We start from the raw sequence: 26,689 nt of genomic DNA, 5'->3' as shown, positions 1-26,689 counted from the left end.
ACACACATACACACACACACACACACACACACACACACACACACACACACACACACACACACACCCTTAAACCTCCACCTGGCTAAGACAAAGTTGATCAGTACTAATGAGAGACCATGGGTACCCTAAATACCAATCACATTAAGCTGTAGCCTAAGACCTTCAGCATTTACATCAAGTTTATCATCCCTACTAAAGTTCAAATTTGTAAAGCCAGACAAAAAGAAAGGGGAGAGATAGAAAGAGGGATGGGTGTGGGAGTAGAGGAGACAGAAAGTAATACGTAATATCTTGGATGTAAGATAAAATATGCCATTTTGTATTATAAATTGTATACACTGTAAAGAGGTCAGTTTTAACTCTGAAAGTGAAAAGGATGAGGACAGACACTTTCACAAAATGATTGTTTAAACAGACAAGGGGAGGGTGGAAGGAAAAATAAAGTATGAGAATAACACGTTATTTCAAAAGAGAGAGAGAGTTAAGACTCTGAAGGATTGTTATAACAAAATGCATGTAATGTAAAAATGTAAATAATTAAAGCATCATTGAATATAACACCTGACAGATGAGACTTGTTCTTGTAAGATTCTTCACACTGACAGAACATTTTCTAACGTACCACCAGCAAAGAAACAAACCCCAACCATCCACATCTTGACCCCAGTGCCTACCACACAAGCACACATTTTTACATAATCAACAGAAGTCACATGCATTACTCTTATACTAATTGTTATAATTACTGTAATGAATTTTGGTATTACAATAATAATAAGATTATATAAAGCTGACTGAATTACACCACTTTTGTAAGAAAAATTAGCAAAATACTGGCATAGTATTATTACTCAAGTTAAGCATTTAAAAGGCAATAATATTATATGCTCTTATACAGTTCAAGAATCAAAGTCCTATTTCTTCTTCCTGCTATAATTATTACTTCTATCATTCAAATGGCCAAGGATTTGTGGGCACCTGCTGTTATATTAAGGCTTTCAACAACATTGTGTAACATGGTTGTGGGGATTTGTGCCCATTCATCCACAAGAACATTAATGAGACCAAACACTGATGATAGGCAAGGTGGCTTGGGTTGCAGTTATTGTTCCAGTTTCAACCCAAATTGCGTTGTTGTGCAGTGAGGCTGAAGGCTGAGTTCTTTCACTCAAATTCTAAAAAAAATATCTTCATGAAAGCTGCTTAAAATACAGGGGCACTGATATGCTGGAACATGTTTAGGCTCCTTGGTTGTACTGAAGAGGCATATAAATAGTACAGCATACAGAAGCATCCTATACAATAGTGTGATTCTAAATTTCAGGCAACAGTTTACAGATATGGATGCGATTGTGAGGTCATCAAATGTCTGGCCATATAATTGTACTCTATTGTATTCGAGTTTGTTTTGAGCTTCTCTGTGTCTTCTGTGGTGATAGTTCTGATACACAGAATTTTTGACCCTGCCTTTTCTTGTGACACACGTACTTTACATTCAATTTGGATTAGTTTGATTTTCATGTATTTTTGAGAGCAACTCAGGCTGGTTTTAACTTTGAGCATTGTTCTAATAAATCCCTACATAAGGATCCATATTCTGTCTCCTAAAACAAGTCCATAACAACAGGTTCTGTTGCAAATGGCTCTGTATTCAGACACTCTCGTGTAATAGCGGTATATTATTCAATGCCCAGGACCTTTAATGCCCCCTTGAGGAATTACGGTTTGAGTACTCTACGAAATGTTTAGTTATTAGCTATGCACAAGCTATTCAGTGTGACATCATTAGTTGATTCCTGACTTGACCGAAGTTAAATAACTTATGGATTAGGGATTGAAAGTGAAGAATATTACTTCAGAATATAGCCTTTCTAACTATTAACATTCTTAAAATGCTACTTTGCCACTGTTTATTGTATGTTTATAATATGATGAATGTAAAGTACTGATATATAAGTTGGTTCTACTTGTTTTCTAGAACCAAACACACACACACACACACACACACACACACACACACACACACACACACACACACACACACACACACACTTCAGTGAAGCAAAAGCATCTTTGTTGTGTTTTGATTAGATGTACTAAAGTGATTAATTCATTCCTAACCACATTGATCACTTAACTCTGGTTATATGAGTCGGAGAGTAATTGCTGTGCATTGCAGAAGATGTTTCCAAAACAGAGGAACAGAGAAGAACAACCAGCTGATGTGCGTCCCTAACTTCAAGTACAGCCTCCGGCCTGGTTAGCGGATTATAAGGTTTAATTTTCCCCTATTTGACCAACAGCTCCAGCTGCTCATACCTTCCCACATCCCAGAGAGCTCCAGGAGCCTTACGATGAAAGGATAGCCGAGATGATCCCTCTCACTTATAAGCCATTGAGTGAGTATGCCACAGAGAAAGACCAAAGTCACATTACATATTAGACCAAAATACGAGTGCTCACCTGTAACTCACCCAGTCACAACAAAGGATGTTTCAGAGATTCTGAGAACGATTCAGGGGCTTAAACAAGCCAACTTCATTCTGTGGTCCTAGATATGCAGCAGCAAATGAGAGCTAACACAGCCTCCTTACTCCATTAAAGTTCAGTTCATTTGCCATATGACAGGGCCCATTTGCCAGTAAGTTGAACCCCTTTACTTGACTATAAACAATGGCCCCTGCCACCTCCACCTATAGTGGAAAATTATATCCTTCCCCCTTCAGTGAATATACCACCCCCACCTCCTAGACTTAGCACACTCAATTTGGTAGAGGAATTAACCACTAGAATGCAGACACTAGGGAATAAAGATCACCCTCCCTCATGTCCATCAACCCCTGAATACTGTGAATCTGAGAGCTACCCTATGGCAATAACTCCACAACAGAGAGCAAATTTCTATGCAAAGTCCAGGCACCCCCAAATAGCACCTACCAACAGTAGGCCATTCTGAGGAGATTCAGAACAGCATATTTACTACCCTCAGCAAGTAAAGATATACAGAGGCGACCCATGGAAATTTGCTCGACTAAAGGTCTTCTACCCAGGAATGCTACCGAAAGATTTAAATATCAGTTTCCCCTAGAACACTTGAAGTTTGAGGTTGCTCTTCTCATTGCAGACTCCTACATCAATTCCAATCGGCCCTAATTAGATAACATGGTGTCTCATGCTCAGCAATGTGGGCAACCCCACCAGTTGGACTTGCGGCAGATAGCTGACTTGATGGACGGACTACTATCGTTAGTCATAATGTCAGAGGGTTCAATGCAGTATGCAGTTTTGGATGATGGCTCAGAATGTATCATCCTTTTGCAAGCAGCTGCTCAGGAACTGAAGCTACATGGTAAATCAGAAACCCTTGCACTGAGAACTGTTTAACAGGACATGTGAATCATACAGGGTACTTCAGTCTCCTTTACTATCTCTCCAGCCGGTCAACCTCATAGTCTTTAAGATACACAGGGCATTTACTGCCTGACCAGTTGGGGCTCGCCAAACACACATGCCCAGCTGCCACATTACAGCATAAATACAGACATCTCAGAAGGCTGCCAATCCCTTCCTTTGATAGGGTTCAGCCCCTTTTTCTAATCTGCTCAGACTATCCCAACCAGCAGCAGTAAAGACATGACTAGGCTGGATAGACCAAGGAAACTCTGGCAACTTGATGTACTGCCCTACAGGAGTGGAAAACTTGCCACCAGATCCAAACGGGATCAAGAGGCCATCGACCTGTTAAAGGCAAAGACAACCAGAATCTATATAGATGGGACACAACACCATGCTACACCTCTCTTGAGAGTTAAGAGCATGCCTACATTACATGCCATAAAGCAAGCTGTGATGGCGAATCTGTGTAGCACAGAGAGTCGTCTGGCTAAAGATCCTGGAAAGTCAGAGGCTTACAGAACTTAAATATAGAGTCTGATTGACTACAAGGTTGAAGTACCAGAGCAGAAACCCTCAGAGAAAGATGAATCATGGTACATTCCTTGTCATATGATGAGCCATAATGGAAAAAAAAACAGAGCTGTTCTCAATTGTTCTTTCTCATACAGAGAACCTGAACAATCTGCTTTGCCTGGACCAACTCTGGGGTCCTCCTTACTTGGTGTGTTGCAATGGTTCTGGGAGCATCCTGTAGCCTTTAGCAACAACAAGTTAGACTACTGCCAGAGGATAAGCCCTTCCTTTATTTCTTATGCATAATCTGAAGAGAGAGAACCCCCTAGCATCTATGAGTGGCAAGTGCTTCCATTCGGGGCTACATGGAGTCCATGTTGTGCTATTTACGCTTTACAGAAGCATGTAGTGGATCACAGTCAGACAGGAGACAATGTCTGCCCCTCCCTTGAAAGGTGTTTCTATGTAAACAAATGTCTACAGAGTGTTGAAACACCTGATGAAGCTAAAGTGTTGGTGAACACACTGAGGAATCTATTAGCAGACAAAGGATTTGAACTACGATAGTGGGTATGCAACTTTTCTAACGTTATTGATCATATGCCAAAGGAAGCCAAATCAGAAAGCGGTTAGCTTTGGCTTAACCCAACCAAATCCGATCCTCAAGAACTTACATTAGGATTACATTGGGGGTGTCAGTCTGATACTTTTGGGTAACAAAACCGCCTTGATAACTGTACAACTCCCACAATGAGAAATATGTACATGGTAATCGTGAGCTAATATGACCTGCTTGGGTTCCTTGTTCCCTATTTCATCCAGGCAAAGATCCCTAGTCTGTGGGCTAAGCAAAGAGGGTGGGATAACTCACTGCTGCCAAAGGATATTCTCCAAACATGGCATGATTGGCAAAGGGAACTGCAACACCTTCCAAAATCACACTACCACGCTGTTTTTTGTATTCCAAGTTGGATTCTATTAAGTCAGTAAGTACATCAATTCAGTGATGCATATGAAAGGGCACATGGGTCTGTAGCATGCACAGAGGATCCGAAGGGAAGTGCTGAGGTAGCGTTCCTCACAGCCAGGTCAAGAGTAGCCCCTAACCGCCAGGGGTGCTTATCAGTGCCTAGATTGGAACTGTGTGCAGCTCTCTGGTGCAGTTAGCTAAAGAGCTCATTTTGAAAATGTTATCCTTTGTACTCTGGACTGATTCCACTACTGTGCTGACATGGTTTCAGTCGGAATCCTGCAATTACAAAGTATTTTTAGGCACCAGAGTTGCTGAAATACAGGAACTTACAAGCGCACACACCTGGCGGTATGTGGAATCCATCAATAACTTGGCTGACTGCATTAATTGTTGAAAGACACTAAAGGAACTAGCCACAGACAAAACATGGAGAAAAGAAACAGAATATCTCTGGCTCTTGCCCTGTTACTGACACATTACTCTTGATATAAGTACATCTAAAAAATTGGCTGAATTGAAGAAGTCTACACCACGAGGCGGGAGGTGACGAAGGGGTTCCTTTATCTGAGGATCTTAAACTAGCAATAAGAGACATTCTGAAGAAAATTCCAATTGATAGTTTTCTCAAGGACTTCCAAGACTGTTTTGGCCCCTTTACCAATAAAATAGGTAGACAATGTGAGAAACATTGGGGTATGATGTTTAAATGCCTGTTAACCTGAGCTGTCCACATCTATACCTTGATACCGACTCATTTTTTTATGGCTCTTCAACTCATGACACGGAAATCCTTCAGAGTTACTGTCAGATCAAGGCACAAACTTAAAAAGGGGAGAAAGGGAGCTCCAAGAGTCATTCAAATCATTGTGTCATACCCTACAGACAGTGTTGGGATATAATTCAGATTTAATCCTCCCAGTAGTTCCCATTTTGGAGGCGTTTGGGATTGTGAAATCAGATCAATCAAGTCTGCTCTATTTGCCATTTAACAAGGACAACATATGACTGAGGAGGTTGTGAACACTGTTCTCATTTAAATCAAATGTTTTCTAACCTAGTTTCATGTCCACAGATAGTGCTGACCCCAACCCGGTGACTCCAAACCTTCTTCTCATGTTGCGGCTAGACCCATCACTCCTGCAGACTGTTTTACCATAAAACGAAGTTCTTAAACCTTAGGTGAAGGTATTCTCAAGTTCTTTCGGCTCAGTTCTGGACACACTTCACAAAGTACTACCTGCCCAGGGTGCAAAACCAAAGTAAATGCAGAGGGAAAAGGACCAAGTGCAGTCAGACATGATCCTCATGATTGTGGACCCAGAGTTACCTAGAGGCCTCTGGCCAGTGGGAAGAATCACTAAGATTTTCCCTGGTACTGATGGATGAATTAGAACTGCAGAGGTCAGAATTGCGGACAAAACATATATCAGACCTGTAGCATGCCTCATTAAGCTATGAGAACTCCAATAGACATGGACACAGTTTCGAGCCCTTCTGATCAGGCAAATTTGACTAAGCAAATTTGCAGGCAGCTGTTACAACGGGCTCTGTATTTAGACACTCTCGGGTAATATAATTATATTATTCAATGACTATGGACCTTTAATGCCACCTTGAGGAATTACAGAGGATAGGAAGTGTGACAGAAAGCGCATCATAGAAAGTTGTTGTTGTTAATCAGTAGGGTGCGAAGATGTGGTGTGGAGACATTTCGGTTTTGCTGATGAGTATAATACCGAGGAAGAAAAAAACGGTAAACAAAAAAATGACTGTCTGCAAGCATTGTTTTACACGTGTAGCCTACTCAAATGGAAACACTTCCAATACGATTGCACATCTGCGGCGCCATCACCCAGCAATATAAATGTCTGAAGGCAGGATAGCAGAGCAGGTAATAAAGTCCTCCAAAAAACAACCGTCCCTCGCTGAATCCTTCCAGCATACATACCCAACTGGTTCCGAGAGAAACATAAAAAATAACAAAGGCAGTGGGGGTGTTCATTGCCAAAGATTTGCAGCCGTTTTCGTTGATTGGAGATGCGGGCTTTTGTCATCTTATAAAAACACTCGATCCACGTTACAGACTACCGTCTCGCATTTTTTTCAGCACCGATATAATTCCCGACCTCTATGAAAAGACATGCAACAGTATTGTGTACGAATTGGCTCAAGCACAGAGCCTTGCTCTGACCACAGATGGTTGGACCTCGCGGGCAACCGTGAGTTACCTCACTGTAACTGTTCACTACATGTCGGATTGGGAAATGAAAAGCGATGTACTCCAAACCTGTCCCCTGTATGAAAGTCATACAAGCACTCATTTGGCAGAAGAGTTGACAAACGCAGTAAATACATGGAAGTTGAGGAGGCCAAATATGTTTAGGAATTTATGTGTTCCTTAGTTTGTACATGGGCTACCAGCAGCTGTGAGATGTCAGTGTTAATTAAAAAAAATTTTTTTTATATAATATACAAAACACTAGGAACTAGTGGACTTGACTTTGCTTATAAGTATAATAAAGAAATATTGAAATAAATAGTTTTTTGTTTCTTCTTAACCTCTTACTGTTCCTTTCGCCTAAGCATAGAATAACAAAAAACACTTTTATGTGTTAAGCCATCCGAACCGAACCGAACCGAAAACCGTGGTATGCATTGAACCGTGGGCTAACTGTATTGTTGCATCCCTAGTGCAAAGTGTGCGTATTCCTTATTCCCACAAATGGTGTTATATATTATTATAATTCTTTATACAGTCTTTTCCCTCTCTTCATGTTAAGCGGAAGTGTGATTGTTTCCATTATGCACATATATACATTCTTTGTGCCCTTTGAGAACATTGTTTGAGTACATTAGGAAATGTTTAGTAATTTGCTATGCACGAGCTATTCTGTGTGACATCATTAGTATATCGGCGCAAGTTAATTCCCGGGTTGACCAAATTTAAATAACTTATAAATAAGGGATTGAAAGTAAATAAAAATATTACTTCAGAATATAATTTGAAGTCTTTCTAACTATTAATATTGATAACATGCTACTTGTTCTACTTATTTCTAGAACCACACACATACACAAACACACACTTGCTCCCACACACAACCACTAGCATACCTCAACAGAATTAAATGCTCCGTGAAGAAGAAGCATCGTTGTTGCATTTTGATCAGATGTACTACAGTAATTAATTCAACCTAAACAACATTAGTCACTTAATTACAGGTTACAAACTAATATTCTTTATATAATTGTTTCTAAAGTCTTTTCCCACCCACTAGCCAGTTCCCTATCCTACTGCTGCTCCCAATCCAGGAAAGTGATCGCTATCACATGCTTTCACTGAAACACGTGCCAAGTCAGTCAGCCGTCTCCTTTGGAACTACGTCTCATGTTGCGTCATAGGGTGGTGTAGCACATTTGGAGGAAAGTGTTATTCGCCCCCCTCCAACATGCATGAGATCAGAATCACCCTTGTTTGGCTAGTGTCCTTGCGACTGGCACGGGAGAAACACTATGACACCCCTCCTACAAACAGAGCACAGCCAGTGTTGCTCTTTTTGAGCCCTGGTCACAGATGGCTATGACATCGATTTCATCATGTGAAATCACTTCATCCATCATTAGATATCCCTAAATTGTTACTATAGAAACAAATGTGATTTCCTTGCAGGTGACACCATCATCAGATCCATGCTGTTAATTAAATGTTAATTTATTTCTATTTATTTTATGTTTCTGTTGAAAAAATAAAATTTTTATTCAAACCTTCTGACCATATAAAAATCAAGATCTGCATTGGTAAATAATAATTTTTAGTGGGTTAGTCTGGGTTTAGTATAATGCCGTTTCAGTGGATTAAAATATTTACTGCAATATCAGTGGCTTACGCTGATTATTTTAATACTAGTGGACTACAGGGTTTAAAACCACACTCAAATCCAAAATGTATTAATCCTTCAAAATTCTCATTCGAAACAGTTGTTACCAATTAATAAGACTATTAATATTTTTTTTAAGTCCACCCTACTAGCTTACATCCAAACTCTGAAAAGAGCATCAGGTTGTGTGTGATTTCCACATGTGATACTATGTGCTATAATGCAACATGGTTAAATAGGGTACACTACAATTAAGCTTGACTGCTGTGATGCACTCATAGATGAGAAAAAAAAATGTTAGCTAGCAAAAGAAAGAAATCTATTTTAGTAGCTTTCCAGACCACTTGTTTATAATATAAGGTCTACATAAGGTTTCTTCAACAGAGGTCTAAATTATTTTTTTTTAAACTAATTTAAACACATCATGCTGGAGTTTCCATGCTGAAAAAGCTTAAATAATAACACATTAACAACAGCTGATTAATTTTTATTTTCTGAGCCTTGTAAAACTACTTTAGTTTTAATGTTTATTAGTATTATTGCTATTGTTGGTATTGCTATTTCTAGTAAATTATCCTGTTTGGTATAAATTGTATATTAATAATTTAGACTTGCTTTGATGTTATAATGCTAATATATAATGCTAATGCTAACTTTATAAGTGGTATATAAGCATATTTATTATGTTAGTAATGGCTGCTCATGCTTTTAAGGTTACTTCTTACTTGTATGTCATGTCATGTAATGTAATGTAATGTATTGAATATCTCTGTCATATGTCAGGGTGTAAATTTTATCCTTAAACTTCAGTGAGAGTAGTTAATTGAAAATACTTGTTTAGCATAAAATTTTGGTCACACCACAGACATTTCAAATAAATTGTTACCAGTATTGTGCAACTGTACATAAAATGTTTGTTGCACTGGGTGGAGTATTTTACCATCGACTTTGCATTTCAATAAAGTGACCTCTATTACTGGTAATTTGCACACTTGTGATCAGGCTCTTCTGCAACAATGCGATTTTAGTAACAAAATGTCTGCAAACTTAATCTGCATTTGAACACACTAAACAATTAAATCATGGTAAAGTGTTTAAAATATTTAGTCATGTGACAGAAAGCTCAATTTAACCAATGAATGTTAAGGAAAGGCTTTACTCTGCCTGATCTGGAACTAATTCAAATTGATTGTTTGACATATAATCCCTCACATTCTAATTATTCTAATAGAACAGCGTGTTGGTCATATTCTGTTATTATGGACCAGTAATTTCATCTTACTTTGTCATTATATTTCTAACAAAATAAAAACAAATCTCTCTCTCTCTCTCTCTCTCTCTCTCTTTCTCAATCTCTCTCTCTCTCTCTCTCTCTCTTTCTCAATCTCTCTCTCTCTCTCTCTCTCTCTCTCTCTCTCTCTCTCTCTCTCTCTCTCTCTCTCTCTCTCTCTCTCTCACTTACTCACTCACTCACTATGCTTGTGTAAATTTGGCACTGAGTAACCGGCAGCTGGTATGTGTGGGTTTAAAATCACAGTGTGGACTCTTTGTGTTAGAGGAGCATGCTGGGTGAGAGGGCTGCAAAAAAAGAACAGTGCCATGAAACCAAACAGACCTGAGTAGGGCATCGAATTATTGTAATCTATACCTGAACCAAAAAGAACCCATAATAACTAGGTGCAAGCTAAGTGGAAATTAGAACACCCCCAAATTTTAATTGAGGTTTTTATGACCATATTATTTGAATGTCAGGAATTTGGATAATTAATGCGGAATTTAAGAGATTATAGCCAATAAATATGTAGAACAAACAAAAAAGTAAGATAAGCACAGGCTCCCAGATCATCACTTTCAGGGAGAAAGGATGTAAGAGAGGTTAATGCAGAACCTTCTCAAAGTCATATCATCCTTGCATTTCTTTTTGCCATCAGCACCTGCATTTCATGTCTATTTTTTGCAAATTGCTTTGTCAAAAACATCCATCCATGACTAAATTGTCCTAAGATGAAGGACACTGTCTTTGCCAGCATGCAACGCTGCTGGTGAGGTTTTTCTGTGCTTATAATGAACACTTTAAAGCTCCACTTGCAAAATTCTACAAAAAGCATGCTTAAAAAACTCCTACAGAAAAAAATGGTAAAGAACTGTACCTTATATTGGTTTCAGAGGATATTTAGAGTCAATGGAACAAAACAGATCGCCATTCAACAAATCATTAATTCCTTATTTTTAAATCCCATAATCATATTGATTCAACAGTTTGCAGTTCTGTTGCATTCTTTTAACAAAATTCTATACACACTCTTCTCAATACACTGTGCATTTCTGACTGGGAAGACAGCTGTCTCATTTCCCTAAACACCGGAGTTACCAATCAGAACACAGCATGGTAAAGAATGAACCCTGTGAAAGCTAAATTCACCATAATTGTCCACTCAGTGAGGCATATACATGAATTCTTCGCCGTCTAGAAAAAACAAACCCAGAGACTAAGATGAAGAGGACGTGGGGAAAAAGAAATATTTATTGACAAACACTTAAAAAAATTCTGGTCAATAGTGTTATGAATCATGAAATAAGTGTGAGGGAAGCTGGCCAGCGAGTACAACTGAATTTGTCTGTTTCCACTGTGCACGACAAACAAGAATGGTTCACCACAAATCCATATTCCAAACCATATTCGGACATAATCAAGCTGAGGTTTTTTAACCCATAACAAGGCAATGCATGGAGCCTGTGACGATATTGCTGCCTTGTCAAGTGTATCAAGTGTGTATCCATGACTCTAGCCACTTCTTCCCCTGCTTTTTGATCATGGAGAAACTTGTGATGTAAATATGTTTTTTTTTGGCAAATCCTCATGATCAATAAGATCATCCATAGGATTTCATTTTTAATTCTTTATTTTTGTCTGTTCTTCTGTATGCAAGTTTTTCACACAGTACCAGTACTTAATTGTCCCTGCAATACTTTACTGATAGCAGCTTTTGAATGTGTCATTCAAAAATGTAATTCATCTAATTTTCTAATGTGATTAGATTTGTGAACAATGAAATGTAAGTAAGTGCTTATTTAGTAATTGTTTTGTGTTTTTTATTTTAGAAAACTGTGTCTAAGTTGATTATGATTATGCTGCCCCATTTAAAAAGTTTACTATTATTATGTTTGCAGCTTTTAGCAGATGCCCATATACAGCAAATTATAGAACTGTCCCTATTAAATAATTTTGTGAGCATCCAACATTATATACATCATTTTGTATAATTTGTTATTAAGTTAAGAATAATGGAAAATTTGACAAACAAACTAATAAATGAGACCTAAAACTAAACATCTAATTAGAACAAAATGTTTGCTTATACGTGTCAAGCCCTTTGTGCACTTGACCTTTACTTGAGTATTGTTGCTGTCCCTAAATGCAAGTGAGCTTTCTGGAAATTTGCACGGCACTGATCACCATACACATGCTAGCACGAAGGAAAGCAGAGTGTCTAAAACTTTTGTAAATCTGCAAGGAACTGGTATGATTTATTTCAGTTACACAAAAAGATAAATAAGACCATTTTTTTCATTGTTATTGTATAAAAGAGTATGAATGATGTAATTTAGATTTTTTAGTTTCTAAGAACAAGTTATCATAAGGCTGATAATGAACATTTTAAATGTTTTTATTAAAAAAAAATTGTAAATTAAAAAAAAAATAAAACATTTAAAAAGACGTGTGTATTTCCTTTGTATTGTATAGTCAATACAGTGTTGAGTTGAGATAAAGAATAGTTTTAATGTTCAATGCTTAGTTTAGTCTATTTAACTAAACATAAAGCACTGTGTTTCCCACGGACCATTATTACGGACGCACCACTAGCTAAAATCTGGAGCGCTCTGGACAGGTAAACATATGCTGCAGAATGAAAAACTGGAGGAATGGGGAGAAAACAGCGAGAGGAGGAGAAAATTAAGGCCAAAGAAAACGTCAGAAAGTTTTCAAGGTTTGGGATCATTTCAAACTAAAACATAAACACCATACAGTGTGGATACAGTTTTTAATAATTGGAAATAGATTTATATATTTTTTATTTATATACATTGTGTTTAAAAAGTCCCTCTGCAGTGACTACATAGAAAAGGTAGTGGAGCAAGTTTTTTAAAGCTGGCTATAAATACACAGATTTAGTGCATAGAAGATTTCAAGCAGCTTTTTCAAGCAAGTGCGAGATATAATAAATAAATACGAGTGAGAATAATTATGAGTTTTATTAAACTTATAGTTTCCTATAACCTACTGTATGCAGCCACTGCAGAGGGAATTTTTGAATGCACTGTGTTTGTATTTTGTTGTAAAATGGCACTATGCACTAAATGTATTTTCACTGATATTCTTTTATGCAATTTCAGCAATAAACATTTACATTTTTCAAAAACAAAAAAACAAATTACTTGTTCATTTTAGGAGGTCTTTCTCTCTTATTTAATATTGCACTTTATAAAGAAAAAGTACTTCTTATCCGATTACTCGATTAATCTGTGGATCACATGACTGAGGCTCTGTGTGTATGTGTGTGTATGTGTGTGTTTGTGTGTGTGTGTGTGTGTGTGTGTGTGTGTGTGTGTGTGTGTGTGATCTCACACTTACAGTGCAGCCGCCATCATGTTGGTCTTCAAGGAAATTGACTCTGCAAAGCGACTTGTCATTCTTCAGCCAGTAATCGCACGTGTCTCGCACACTGTTACCACACAGAACCTGACAGACACAGAAATTACATTTTATTTTCACCTTATAGCTAATAGAATTAATATATGATCCTAATATATTAAACAATTTCCAGATATACAAAATGACAATATGCATCGATAAACAGATCAGGTGTGTGTGTGTGTGTGTGTGTGTGTGTGTGTGTGTGTGTGTGTGTGTGTGTGTGTGTGTGTGTGTGTGTGTGTGTGTACAATAAATTAAAAGGTAAAAAGGTTTGCGCTAGTTGGAAGTTAAAGTGCATAGATTCTTCAAAAATGTCATCCATGCTCAACACATACACTAGATGTCTTCTAATTATGCAACAAAATGGTCTGTGTGTGTGTGTGTGTGTGTGTGTGTGTGTGTGTGTGTGTGTGTGCGCATGCGTGAGTGTTCATGACCTTTAAAGTTGATTTATTAAGTACCTTGCTAGCTTGATCTCTTGCGGTCTGCTTATTTAGAGGATAAACACATCCTTTAGAATCGCCTCCCTGGTGCGTGCGTGTGTGTCAGAGAGAGAGAAAGCGAGAGAAAGCGAGAGAGAACGAAGAGACATATAGAGAGGTCTGAGAATTTCTGCATGTTTGTATTGTTTGGTGCATGTGCCTGTTCACTCACTTGCTGTGGGTACCATCTGGCCAAACTGTGTATCTTACAGTAACTGAGGTTGATCTTAAGCACATTTCAGGAATTGATGCATTACAGTTTTGCGGTTTTGCAGAACCATACAGAGCACATTGCTATAAGACTATACAGAGCCCCTATAACACCAAGCCAAAATCTATATACCTCAAACACAAACTATCAATGAGATCACCCTACAAAGCTGCACACAACCCTACAAAACCACAAACAATCAACAAGAACCAAAACAATTCTAGCAACACTTTCAGGCACACAGCACAAAAAAGTCACAGAATCACACGCAACCCAATACTAACTCTATAAATAAACAACAAAACCATCCACATACAGTCAGTCACAACTTGTACATATAAAGCACAATGTCCTGAACCGAACACTTCCTTACACAAGCCAAAATTGCTATAGAGTCCATTAAATATGCAAAACAAGCCTACACAATTTACAAACCCATTTACAACTCACATCAAAACCAGTATCTAGAGAACTTCTGGGAAATTCAGCATATACATAAAAAACTCAAACACTTACATATAACGAATTAAAAATCCAGTGCATTACATATTTCTAATGACCTTATGTCCAACCTGTAATCATATCTAAATGACAATTTAGTGCCTTATTAAAAAAGTTGTGTAATATTTTGTAATAACAAGAGTAATAATAGTAATAATAACAAGAGAGCAATGGACTTCTCTAATGACTATATCAGGAGACTGTGAGTATAAGCCATAAAATGCCACAGCTAAAGAGTCAAAAGAACAGAAATTAGCCGTGCTCTGTGTGTAGGAGTGGTAGCATGGCTCTTTCTCCACTGCCCATCACAATGACACAAGCCAAATGTGGGCATCTATGCTCATGGTTGAGGAAGAGGGTGGATATCACTTTCCTCCAAGTGTATTATGCTGGCAAATCATGAGCAGCAGATGTTGTTGGCTAGCTTCACATGTCTCATGTCTCAGGGGAAACATGAGACAACCCCCCGGTAATTAGTAGCTTTTGCATCAAATTTACTGTTTGCTCTTAATAAAGGTCTTCAGTCAGATCCTTTTGAACTTGTATGGAACCAAGTCAACAGAAAAATACACAAAATAGTCTGAAGAGTCAACATTGCAGTGGATTTCTTTTAAGCCCAGGCTGTACATATACACTAGTGGGCTAAAAATATATAGGTCAAGCCCAAAATGACAAAATTCCCAAAACCCAAAACACAGTGCAGGGAGCCTTTTCAGCTGCTTATACATGTGATGCTTCACTGTGAATAGTGTTTGTAATACAGGGAAATATTACAGGAAAGCTTGCTTCCCACATTAAAAGACAATGGCCCTACCCACACTACAGAAACAACCAAAAAGTGTCTTGAGCGTCCAGAATAAAACCCTAAAAAAAAGATTTGCTCACAAAATAACCAAGAAAAAATTTTCACTTCTTCATCAACTGTTTGAAGCCACCAGCATTGAATAAAACAACAGAGACTATTCTTTCTGTAAAAATTGATCTGAAACATATAAAGAATGAAAAGGAGATCTCATACTAACTGATCTCTATTTAATTCTTGCTAATTTTTCTTACCAATGATTGGTGTTAAAACCATTAAAAGCCTTTGCCCTTTCTTTGTCCTGGAATATACAAAAGGAGCAGGTGGGTTATGTTGGTTGTTATTTTACCATTAATTGACGCATCTGTAACGTGTCATCAGCAGTGATTAAGATAGAGCATGTAAAATCATGGATGTAATGCCTTTGGAGGAGAAACTCAGAGGAGGCAGACTAAGCACACTTTGTCTAACCAAATAACAAATTGCACAAAAGAACAGACAATAAATGAGTTTGGTTTGTTTGAAAAAAAAAAGGTTACAACCTTTCTGTTTACTGTGTTATTTACTGTGGTATTCAGAGTAAACATGGTATAAACCCAATATGTTATTATGAGTAAACATGGTATAAACATGCAATGCAGTTCCCTGTCTTCCTTTAAATGTGTGTGTGTGTGTGTGTGTGTGTGTGTGTGTGTGTGTGTGTGTGTGTGTGTGTGTGTGCCACACATTATTCTCATTACCATTACCCTCTTGTTACCATTATCATCTCTAATTATTTTATACTATCAAAAGATACTGCAATATACTGCAGTGCATGACTTTAACAGTTTCTTTGTCGAGACATTGACAGATTTTAGATCTATTATCTAATATCACCCTTAGCCCTCACTGGGGCTGTCAGCACATTGTGCTGTTTATGGGAACTATAGACGTTTAGGAAATAGGGAGTGTAAAGAGTGACCCCGAATCAGATAACATAGATCGATATAGATATAACATAGATATTACAAATCAAATCATAATAACAAAATGTGTTTACACAGGGCCCTACCATAATGTGGAGATGCTTGCAAAGTCACAGTAATTCAATTTAGCACAATTCAATAAGACAAAGACATAGTGACCAAGTGAATGGAGCAAAAGACAAAATGAGTAGGGACAGAGAGAAAGAAAGAGAGTGAAAGAGACTGAGCTAATATATATATATATATATATATATATATATATATATATATATATATATATATATATATATATATATATATATATATATATATAGTTTTAACTGCATAATTTGTTTTGCCTTGTTCTGTTTAAAAAACTCTAAAGAATGAACAGGATATTTAGCATAAATAAAACAGCTGCTCCTTTTTATAAACAAGATGCACAAGAGCATGGCAAGTCATTATATCCAATGTCTGGATATAAATATGCAGCAAAATGTGTCCGCAACATATTTATTTGAATTGGATGTGTGTGTCTGTGTGTGTGTGTGTGTGTGTGTGTGTGTGTGTGTGTGTGTGTGTGTGTGTGTGTGTGTGTGTGTTTAAGCCTGTCGAATAACCCACCAGAACAGGCCTTCGTTCTGCACTAGAAATTTCCAGCTAGCCATTAAGCTGCATCTGTTACAGAGAGCAGCACTGCAGTGAGAACAGTTCAGCCAATTTATATTTGTGAATCACCAATTTGAACATGTTTAGAAAATAAATACAGAATTCTCAAATACAGATTGAAGGCCAACCTAATATTTATTTTACCTTGTTAGTTCTTGTTCATTGTTGATTCATCAACAGGAAAACTGCTTTTTTGCATATTCTATCAAAATACAACATTTATGTGCATCTTTAAATGTCTTCTGTTTTTTTTCTTTTTTGCCTACATACCCTATGTAATCCAGGCAAAAGTAAAAAAAAAAAAAACTATTCATTTTTTAGAATATAGGAATAGTATTGTATTCCTATACTCACTGCAGTTGCTAAATAAATTGTAGTAATTGAATTATGTGAATTATTATGTATATCATTTTCACGTTCTGTTTCTATACTTTACAGAGTATGTTGAGCTATTTAAATTCCAAATAAATTATGTTACAGATAAAATAACACTTTTTTGTTGAATTGATGTTAAAGTCAAGGCAAATCACAGTCAGGGAAAAAAAAACAATGTTGTCTCTGTTTGGACTCCAGTGGTCCCCTTAGAGAGAAGAGTCAATGCAAACCAATACAAACATATAGTATTTTGTCCAATCACATTTACTAAATTATGACACAATTAAAGAACAATGCCTTTGATCAATAAGAACTTAATGGATTATACTGATTATATTGACTATATTATACTATACTTTTGCTATACACTGAAAACATTTGGTTTTGAAATTAAAAGATTAATACATTTACATTTTGCATTTATGGAATTTAGCAGACACCCTTATCCACAGTGACATACAAAAGTATTAATATAAACCTAAAGATCAAAACTGCTTTTACTTCCTGATAATTATCTAGTGTTGGACAATTTGGAAGAACATGGAACATTTTGTTTAAATCCACCTATTGTTCACTATTCACTATTCACTATTGTTCATTGATCTTGTTGCCTAGGTGTGCTCGGTTAAACAGATTGTTTAATCAATTAATGTAAACTCTTGGTTTAAGCCCTGGGTTCCACCTGTGAATACTGCATTTGTTCTTAAAATGAACTGTCTATAGGAGAAAAACAAGCCATTTTGAAGTAAAAAAAAAAAAAAGGGAAATCAATCAGAAGCATTGCAAAATGTATCCAATGTTATTGGGAAGAAGTTCATTATGCAGCAAGACAATGACTGAAAGCACACTGCTTTACAACCAACGAAAGACTTCATTCGAGTCAAAAGGTAGACGGGTTTAAATAGGTAATTACCAGACTATAAGCCAAGTAAGGTGCAAACCGGGAAAAGCATCACAAAAGAGGAGTGCAAGATTGGTTACATGAGTGCTGTGGCAGCTTGATGCAGTTAATTCTAGCAAGGGATATGCAACAAAATATTAAATGTTATTTACTTTAATATTTAAAATTTAAGGTCATAAACGCTGAAATTCTAGCTTAACATTAGTAAACTCCACTCCTGAGGAAAATTGGACTTCCAGGATGACTTTGCTCCCAAGCGCAAGGCATGAGGGCTCCCTAAATGGTTTGTTGTGTTGCTATGAAGATGATAGAAATCACATGCTATGGCCGTTGTAATCACCAGATCTTAACTTATTCAAGCACCTGTGTGGACGTTTTTGGGCCAAAATATCAAGATCATCGTCAAAACAAAAACTGATAGAAAATTTTGTTATGGAAGAATTTATCACATAGTACAGTTCTTGTTTTTGGGATGTTAAAGTATACCCAAGAACCCAGAGAAGCAATAATAATGTGAAATCCTATAAAGACATTTATCTAAACTTAGGATACAACTACAAGAACATTATCTGCTGCCCTCATGTTCATAGTGTAAAATGAAAAAGAAAAAAAGAAAAAAGAAATCGCGAAGATTTTTGATTGTGTATAGATATTTATGCAATACTCATAGGGAATATGGGTATATAAAGTCAGTGGTAGCAGGCAATGATTGCATATTTTTTAGCTATTAGCTACAGTAACAAAGAAGTTAATGGAAATACCCACAAAGATAGGAGTGCAGTTGAGCATGTACAGTATATATATATATATATATGTGTGTGTGTGTGTGTGTGTGTGTGTGTGTGTGTGTGTGTGTGTGTGTGTGTGTGTGTGCGTGCGTGCAAACTTGCGTGTGTGTGTGCACGGTTCGACCACTACTGTAGCCAAATCCAATTAGTTTGGATCATTGAAGCTCAATGTGGGTATCAATCACACACACACACACACACACACACACACACACACACACACACGCACACACACACACACACACACACACACAAACCTACTTTTTTGCATGCTGAGACAGAGGATCCAAAGCTGCTTTCGGTTTTAATTCCTTCAGTTTCTACAAAGTCCTCAAATAGAGCCGAAGACTGGAAATTCCTGCAGAAAGGAAAAACAAGAAATAGAGAGAGAGAGAAAGAGAGAGAGAGAGAGAGAGAGAGAGAGAGAGAGAGAGAGAGAGAGAGAGAGAGAGAGAGAGAGAGAGGAAGAGAGAGAGAGAGATAGAGAGTATTGAATGGCAAAAATATTGAATGTAAATTTTCAAAAAGAAAAATTAACAAATACAGACTATAAGAAATAAGGAAAGAACTCTGAAACTTTGTGGACACCTGAACATAAAATTTACATTTTGTAACATTCCATTTCACATTAATCCCATTTTTCTCTTATAATAACCTTCATTTTTCTGGAAATATATACCACTAGATTTTTTGTAGCTCATTAAGCCACAGGGGTGTTAGTAAGTCAGTTGCTGATGTAGTGTGAGGAGGCCTAGGGTGCAGTCAGCATTTGAATTCACCCAAAAGGTGTTCAATTGAGTTTAGGTCAGAGTGCTATAGCAGGCCACTCAGGATCTTCCACTCCAACCCATGTAAACCATATCTTCATGGAGTTGGCTTTGTATACAGGGGCATTGTCACACTGGAATAGTTTTGGGTCTCCTAGTTCAAGTTTTAGGCTAGCACATCCAAAGGCATCCTTACATTTGTGTGCCTCCAACTTTGTGATTACAGTTTGTGGCTGAAAAAGTCAGGCATCCCAACATTTTGGTCCACATTGTGTACCTGTATATTGATATAGCATGATAATAAACATTTTTATGATTGCATCAATGCCTTGTTTTTGTGTTCCCTCCGACTTTGCCAACTTTATCCATTGTATGCAAGACTGCAGGTCCTTAAGAGTCTCAGAAGCTCAAATGTCTAAATTTAAACATTTATTTCTGACAATACACAGGAGATCAACCTGTGTCAAAATGTGCAGGGATGCCAAAGAACTTGAGATAAGAGTAAATAAAAATAACTGCAAAAATACATCAATAAATACTTAATACATAAAAGTGTTTTATATTTGCATTGTTTTTGTGTTTATGTCCATTGAGAAGATAGTTCTTCATGCAGAATAGGAGAGACTGAGCTGTTTGGACATCCATGGGAAATGAACACCAGCCACAAGAATCTTTATAGTAATCAGTAAAAATAATTCAGTTGAACATGTCTGGAAGAAAGCACTAAAATGTTGAGCTCTGTTTTTGTGACCTTAAAGAGGCCCATGACTCACTAGCATGGAAATGCTTCAAGCCAGGGTGAGCCGTACTGGCAGGTGGCCGAGCTGCACTGTGGATTTGATGGTTGGATGGATTCACTTGCCTGTCCGGGTGGGTGGAGGTCCCATGAGCACATCCCACACACCTGGGCTAAAAGCATTACAGCAAACACACCAATCCTCTTTAGTCCTTTGGAAAGCCATGTCTGTGTGAATTGTGCACATGATTTCAGTTGTGCAGTCAGAGTTGCTATAATAACCGCTACAAGCAAGAGGTTTACTTAAAGCTTGTGTGTTTTGAAAAGTGTTCAATTTTTATGACCTATATTTCACTCATGTGAGTCATTTAACTCCAAACAAATAAGAAATGCTGGCTGGTCCAGTTTGATATCTTCGCTAAAAAATAATGTCAGTTTATACAACCTTTAGACTGCAATGTTTGCAAAGCAGATGGAATTGCATCAGTTAAAAGCAATGTAAAGAAAATAAACACGAAAGCAAAAAGACACAGGCCAAAGTTGCTTCGTTTTTGTTTTTTGCTTGTTTGTTTGTTTTGGTTTATTTTACACATGAGAAGTAAAGCAATTTTCTAAATGAATGGGTAAACAATGTTCTTGCACATAGAATTTTAAGTTCTTGGACACACACTAAACTGGGATTTATCAAATGCACATATGTTTCGCCTAAGTACTTTGCAAATGCATTTTAAACAAACATTAATTTAATTTTTTTTCACGGGTTGCACTATAAAGTTGTTGTTGTGCAGGCAACTTAAATGTGGCCCCTGTCACACACTCAGAATAAAGAAGTAAAAGCAATAACATTAGTGTTGTCTTGTGTGTCATTTAGTCTATAATGATGTTGCGCTTTCTTTTTTATTTCTGAATAATGTCAATTTAAATGGAATATTTTGTTCTTAAAGCCAGGAGGACAGCATGTAAAATACGGCTGCTATTATTTCTGCATGGTTCATTGGTTCTCATCTGGCTCTAAAGCAGCCCTGAATGTGTCAATAGAAAAGTGTCATTAGAAATGATGCTCAGGAGGATCACGGAAATGTAAATGTCTCGAGTGCTATTGAATCAAGAATGTTTATGAAGAACGGCACTTGATTTCTATATACGTTTCTATATAGAGCAACACCTGTCTATTTTAGCCAGCTTTACATTGTAAGTGTGTAAGCTGACCAAATAAAATGATTGATCTTAATTTTGTTGTAATAAACAGCCACATAGGATGCCAGATTCATTATCACACTGAGAACATCTTTAATTATCTTGATGCCTTTTTCCCCTGTGGAGTTTATTATTTACACATCATTATTTACACATCCTATTCTTTTTTACATTTCACAGTGAAGAGTAGTGGATACCTTTACTATCCTCTCGTTCTTACAGCTTTGGAAAGCCACAAGGGTCAAAATGTCAACAAAAATTGCATTTATTAGAATATTCTTAAATAACATGAGATTGTAATAAAATAGGCATTTATTTCACATTAACATTTTGAAATTCTCAATATGTATATCAATATGCCTTACTGGAATGAACATATGTAGAAGTACAAAGAAAAAAGTTTAATTTAATTTCCTGAACCCAATAAGCTAAAATTAAATAATGTCTAATACCAAATGATATTGCAGTAACACAAAGTTTATATTGCATTATATGGTATACACTGGCAAATAATGATTGTTCCTTTCTCTGATAGCAATAAATTAGTTCATTATTCTTAATTTAATTAATCTGTCTGTAATAATGCAGAGGTGGATTTTAGGGGTGGGAAGTTTTAGCATTAATGTGCCTCCAGAAAAATACCCAGAGTGCCAAACTTGTAACACTTGTTTTGACATTTTTTACTAAAAAAAATAAAAATTTGTTTTGCACAATGATCACCAACATAACACAATTAACACCCAACTTCTAATAAGTGTCGCTCAGCAATTAACATTTCATTATGACTGCAATATAATTACAAATAATTATGAAACAGTTATGTCCACTAATATGTCTGGTATTGTTTACTGTGTGCATCACTCCGCATGTCAATGTTTAACACGTACAATTCCACTACCTAGTTCAAAACAGTTATGACAGTAGTGGGCACATTGAGCAATAGTTTGCAGGAATGTAACTTTAAATAAATAAATAAAAAAACCTGAAAATGCCTTTTCAAAATCCATTTCCAACAGTGAAAGCAAAAGTAAATAGAACATTTGACAATATTGTGTCTGAAATATGAATTTCGCTTGCATATTTAAAAAAAAAAGCCCTATTTGTAAAATACACACACCTATTTATATAGCCATTTGCACAGTTTGACAGTTTGAGGATACCAGAATACGCAGAGCAAACCCTCATGAAGAAGGACAAGAAAACATGTGAAGCTGTACACAGAGAGTCAATCAAATTCAAGATCAAACCAGGAGCTGTGAGACGACACCATAACAGCTACTTCATCCTGCAGGTTAACTGATATTTTAACTGCTCTGCTTTTGGCGTGTTTGGCTCGCCATAGCGAATACTTGAAACGCGTGGAGGTTAAAGATGCCTAAAAGAGCAGCGTGTTCCTCGGGAACACAGCAGGGTTTATCCGCTTTTCTGTTTGAGGGCAGATTTAATACAGCTGATCTTCAGCCAGAAGGATTAGTAAACGCAGACACGCTCCCACATCATGATTAGAAGTTACATTCAGACCGATACCCGCCAGCATTTTACGTTATATCAAACCTCAAATTTTGTCACGTTTAAAAAGCTGACACGTGTAATGCCATTTACAATTTCTCATTTTATTCTGTATGCAGTAGTTTTTGCAGATGGTTGCATTTCATTAGGTCGCTAAAATAAAGTAGATGTACACCTGACAGTGGATGCGCTTTTGTTTCATGCAGACCCGACAGCTTTAAACGCGCGCGCGCTCTGACTGAACACCGACAAAGAGTGTCTCCGGCGCTCGTGTCCCGCGACTAAACTGAACCTCAACACGCAGATGCGTAAATTTATACTTTGTTTTTACTTTATTCATAAAGTAAACTCTTCACTGCATATATACTCAATTTAAATTCAATTTATACTCTAATGTATATACACTCTATACTCCATATATACGTTATGTATACTCTCTCTCTCTCTCTCTCTCTCTCTCTCTCTCTCTCTCTCTCTCTATATATATATATATATATATATATATATATATATATATATATATATATATATATATATATATATATATTCTATTTATAACCGTATTTTAATGTGCGTATATATATATATATATATATATATATATATATATATATATATATATATACAGTGTGTGTGTGTGTATGTGTGTGTGTATATCATCTATATATAGTATATATTGTATATCTTGTCTCTATATATATCATCTATTTATACTACATATATGCTATATATATATGAAAGTGTGTGTGCATGCGCGCTTTAGTATGTGTAGTGTGTGTTTCTGTTGAAGCGTAAACCAAAAGAAGATGAACGGTGCGCGATTCGTGATGCACGACGCGTGATGCACGATGAGCGCGCGCGCGCGCGCACGCACGCACACACACACACACACACTCTCTTACCCCAGCGTGGACAGCAGCCGCTGCGCTCCCGCCATCCCGCCGTTCGTCCGTTAAACAAAGTACAGAACCTTCAGTAATTCCAAACAATTAAATCCCAAATTGTATCTCCGTCTCTCTCTCTCTCTCTCTCTCTCTCTCTCTCTCTCTCTCTCTCTCTCTCTCTCTCTCTCTCACTCTCTCTGTCTCTCTCAGTTGCTCTCTCTTCTTCCTCTTCTTCTTCCCTACCGTTTGTGCGCCCGCGCCAGGACCTGCACGCACGAGCTCCGATCTCCAAATGAACGGAAGGAGGAATTCCTGAGCTCGCGCCGACCAAGCCGTGCGTCACTCACGCGTGCACATTTATTTATTTATTTATTTATTTATTTATTTATTTATTTACAGGTTCGCAGTTTAGGGAGGGGTGAAGAATTCTGATATTTTGGGACACTATTGGGAATTTTTATATGCTTTCATATGCTTATAAATAATAATTAAAAATAAATACATAAAAATCTTTGCACTTCACTGTGCATCCGGAAAGTATTTCCACATTTTGTTGTGTTACAGCCTTATTACAAAATTAATTGAATTCATTATTTTTCTTAAAATTCTACAAACAACATGAACGAAGTTTGTTTGAAATCTTTGTCTATATAAGGTCCCACAGTTAACAGTGCATGTCAGAGCACAAGCCAAGCCATGAAGTCAAAGGAATTGTTTTAGACCCCAGAGAAAGGTTTGTATCTGGGCACAGATCTGGGGAAGGGTAAAGAAAAATTTGAAGGTCCCAATAAGCACAGTGGCCTCCATCATCCGTAACTGGAAGAAGTTTGGAACCATCAGGCATCTTTCTAGAGCGGGCCGCCCGGCCAAACTGAGCGATTGGGGAGACGGAGAACCTTCCAGAAGAACAACCATCTCTGCAGCACTCCACTAATCAGGCATGTATGGTAGAGTGGCCAGACAAAAGCCAATCCTCAGTAAAAGGTACAACACACCTGGAGTTTGCCAAAAGGCACCTGAAGTACTCTCAGACCATGAGAAACAAAGATTGAACTATTTGGCCTGAAGGTGATGAATTATCATGTACATGTGAAATTTTTTCTTTAGTTGGTTTATTTTTAATAATTTTGAAAGATTTGAACTTACACTTCTTTCACGTTGTCATTATGGGGCATTGTTTGTAGAATTTTATGGAAAATATTTCATTGAATCTATTTTGAATAAGGTTGTAACAACAGGTTCCCTGGTGGTCTAGTGGTTAGGCTGCGGCGCTCTCACCGCTGCGCCCTGGGTTTGATCCCCAGGGAACCAACCCCAGCCATTAGGGTTGCACAAGCCAGTGCACTCTTAGTGCCGGTCCCAAGCCCGGATAAATGGGGAGGGTTGCGTTAGGAAGGGCATCCAGCGTAAAACATGGCAAATCAAACATGCGGATCATGAATACGGATGATCTGCTGTTTCGACCCCTAATGGGAGAAGCTGAAAGAAAGTTTTTTGAATAAGGCTGTAACATAACAATATGTGGAAAAAGTGAAGCGCTGTGAATTCATTCGGGATGCACTGTACCTTTGAAAAGAGTTATTGCTGGCATGAGGGAGACAAGAAGGAGGAGAGAAGGAAGAAAAAAAGTTATTGCTTGGAAAGAGAATCTTCTTCCACGAGAGCACGTGGTCACAATATTATAGTAAAGAATACGTTCATGCGAATGCTGCCTGAGCTCCCATTGTTTTACCCAACAAGTGAGACAAGCGAGAAAGAACCCTCGTCTCAGTTGAGCACAAGTTGTTCGCATGATGCTCAATGTTTGCAATGCAAATTAATGCTTGTAATGCAAATAAAGTTTTAATAATGTTTTTTTTGCTTGTCCTGCAAAGCATTCATAAAGCAAGAGAATCCAAGGTTCCACTGTGCGTAAATCATCAGAACACCAAACTGAACTTTTGCTATGTTTCTACTCATTTTACTTATTTGCATTAACGCATTAATTTCGACAGCCCTTTTATATACATTTCCCCCACAAAAAAAAGTCACAAACTCTAATTTTTCGTTGGACTGCCTGCAGCTTTGATTTACAGCACACATTCAATTGCTTTATTCATTCGTTTTGATAAGGTTCTGCAATGTCAACATTTATACCCGTCCAGAGATTTTTCACCAAGATCTTGTATTTATGATGAGAGAGTCGGACCGCTGCGCAAAGTCTTCTCCATCACATCCCAAAGATTCTCTATGGGATTAAGGTCTGGACTATGTGAAAATAATGTCTCATGCTCCCTGAACCACTCTTTCACAATTTGAGCCTGATGAATCCTGGCATTGTCATCTTGGAATATGCCTGTGCCATCAGGGAAAAAAATCCATTGATGGAATAACCTGGCCATTGAGTATATTCAGGTACTAAGCTGACCTCATTCTTTGGGCACATAACTTTGTTGAACCGAGACCTGACCAACTGCAGCAACCCCAG

General features: G+C 37.3%; 1 protein-coding gene across 4 annotated transcripts in view; it reads right to left on the bottom strand.

Moving 5' to 3' along the window:
* The window catches only part of sphkap (SPHK1 interactor, AKAP domain containing), a 123,552-nt gene that overhangs the window by 21,783 nt on the left and 75,080 nt on the right, over window positions 1–26,689 (bottom strand). For 2 of the 4 annotated variants that reach the window (XM_083552598.1, XM_083552601.1), the window contains exons 3-4: window positions 19,391–19,487; window positions 13,394–13,501 (exon numbers count right to left, since the gene is read on the bottom strand). In XM_083552598.1, coding sequence (XP_083408724.1) covers window positions 13,394–13,501; window positions 19,391–19,487 — 205 coding nt within the window. Of the gene's footprint in view, window positions 1–7,996; window positions 8,131–13,393; window positions 13,502–19,390; window positions 19,488–24,240; window positions 24,519–26,689 lie in introns of those variants that run through there. The other 2 variants (XM_083552599.1, XM_083552600.1) reach the window with 2 other exon arrangements.

Source organism: Silurus aristotelis, assembly GCF_946808225.1.
Source record: "Silurus aristotelis genome assembly, chromosome: 10".
In the NCBI taxonomy this organism is placed as follows: Eukaryota; Metazoa; Chordata; class Actinopteri; order Siluriformes; family Siluridae; genus Silurus; species Silurus aristotelis.
This window is presented reverse-complemented; position numbering and strand designations above follow the sequence as displayed.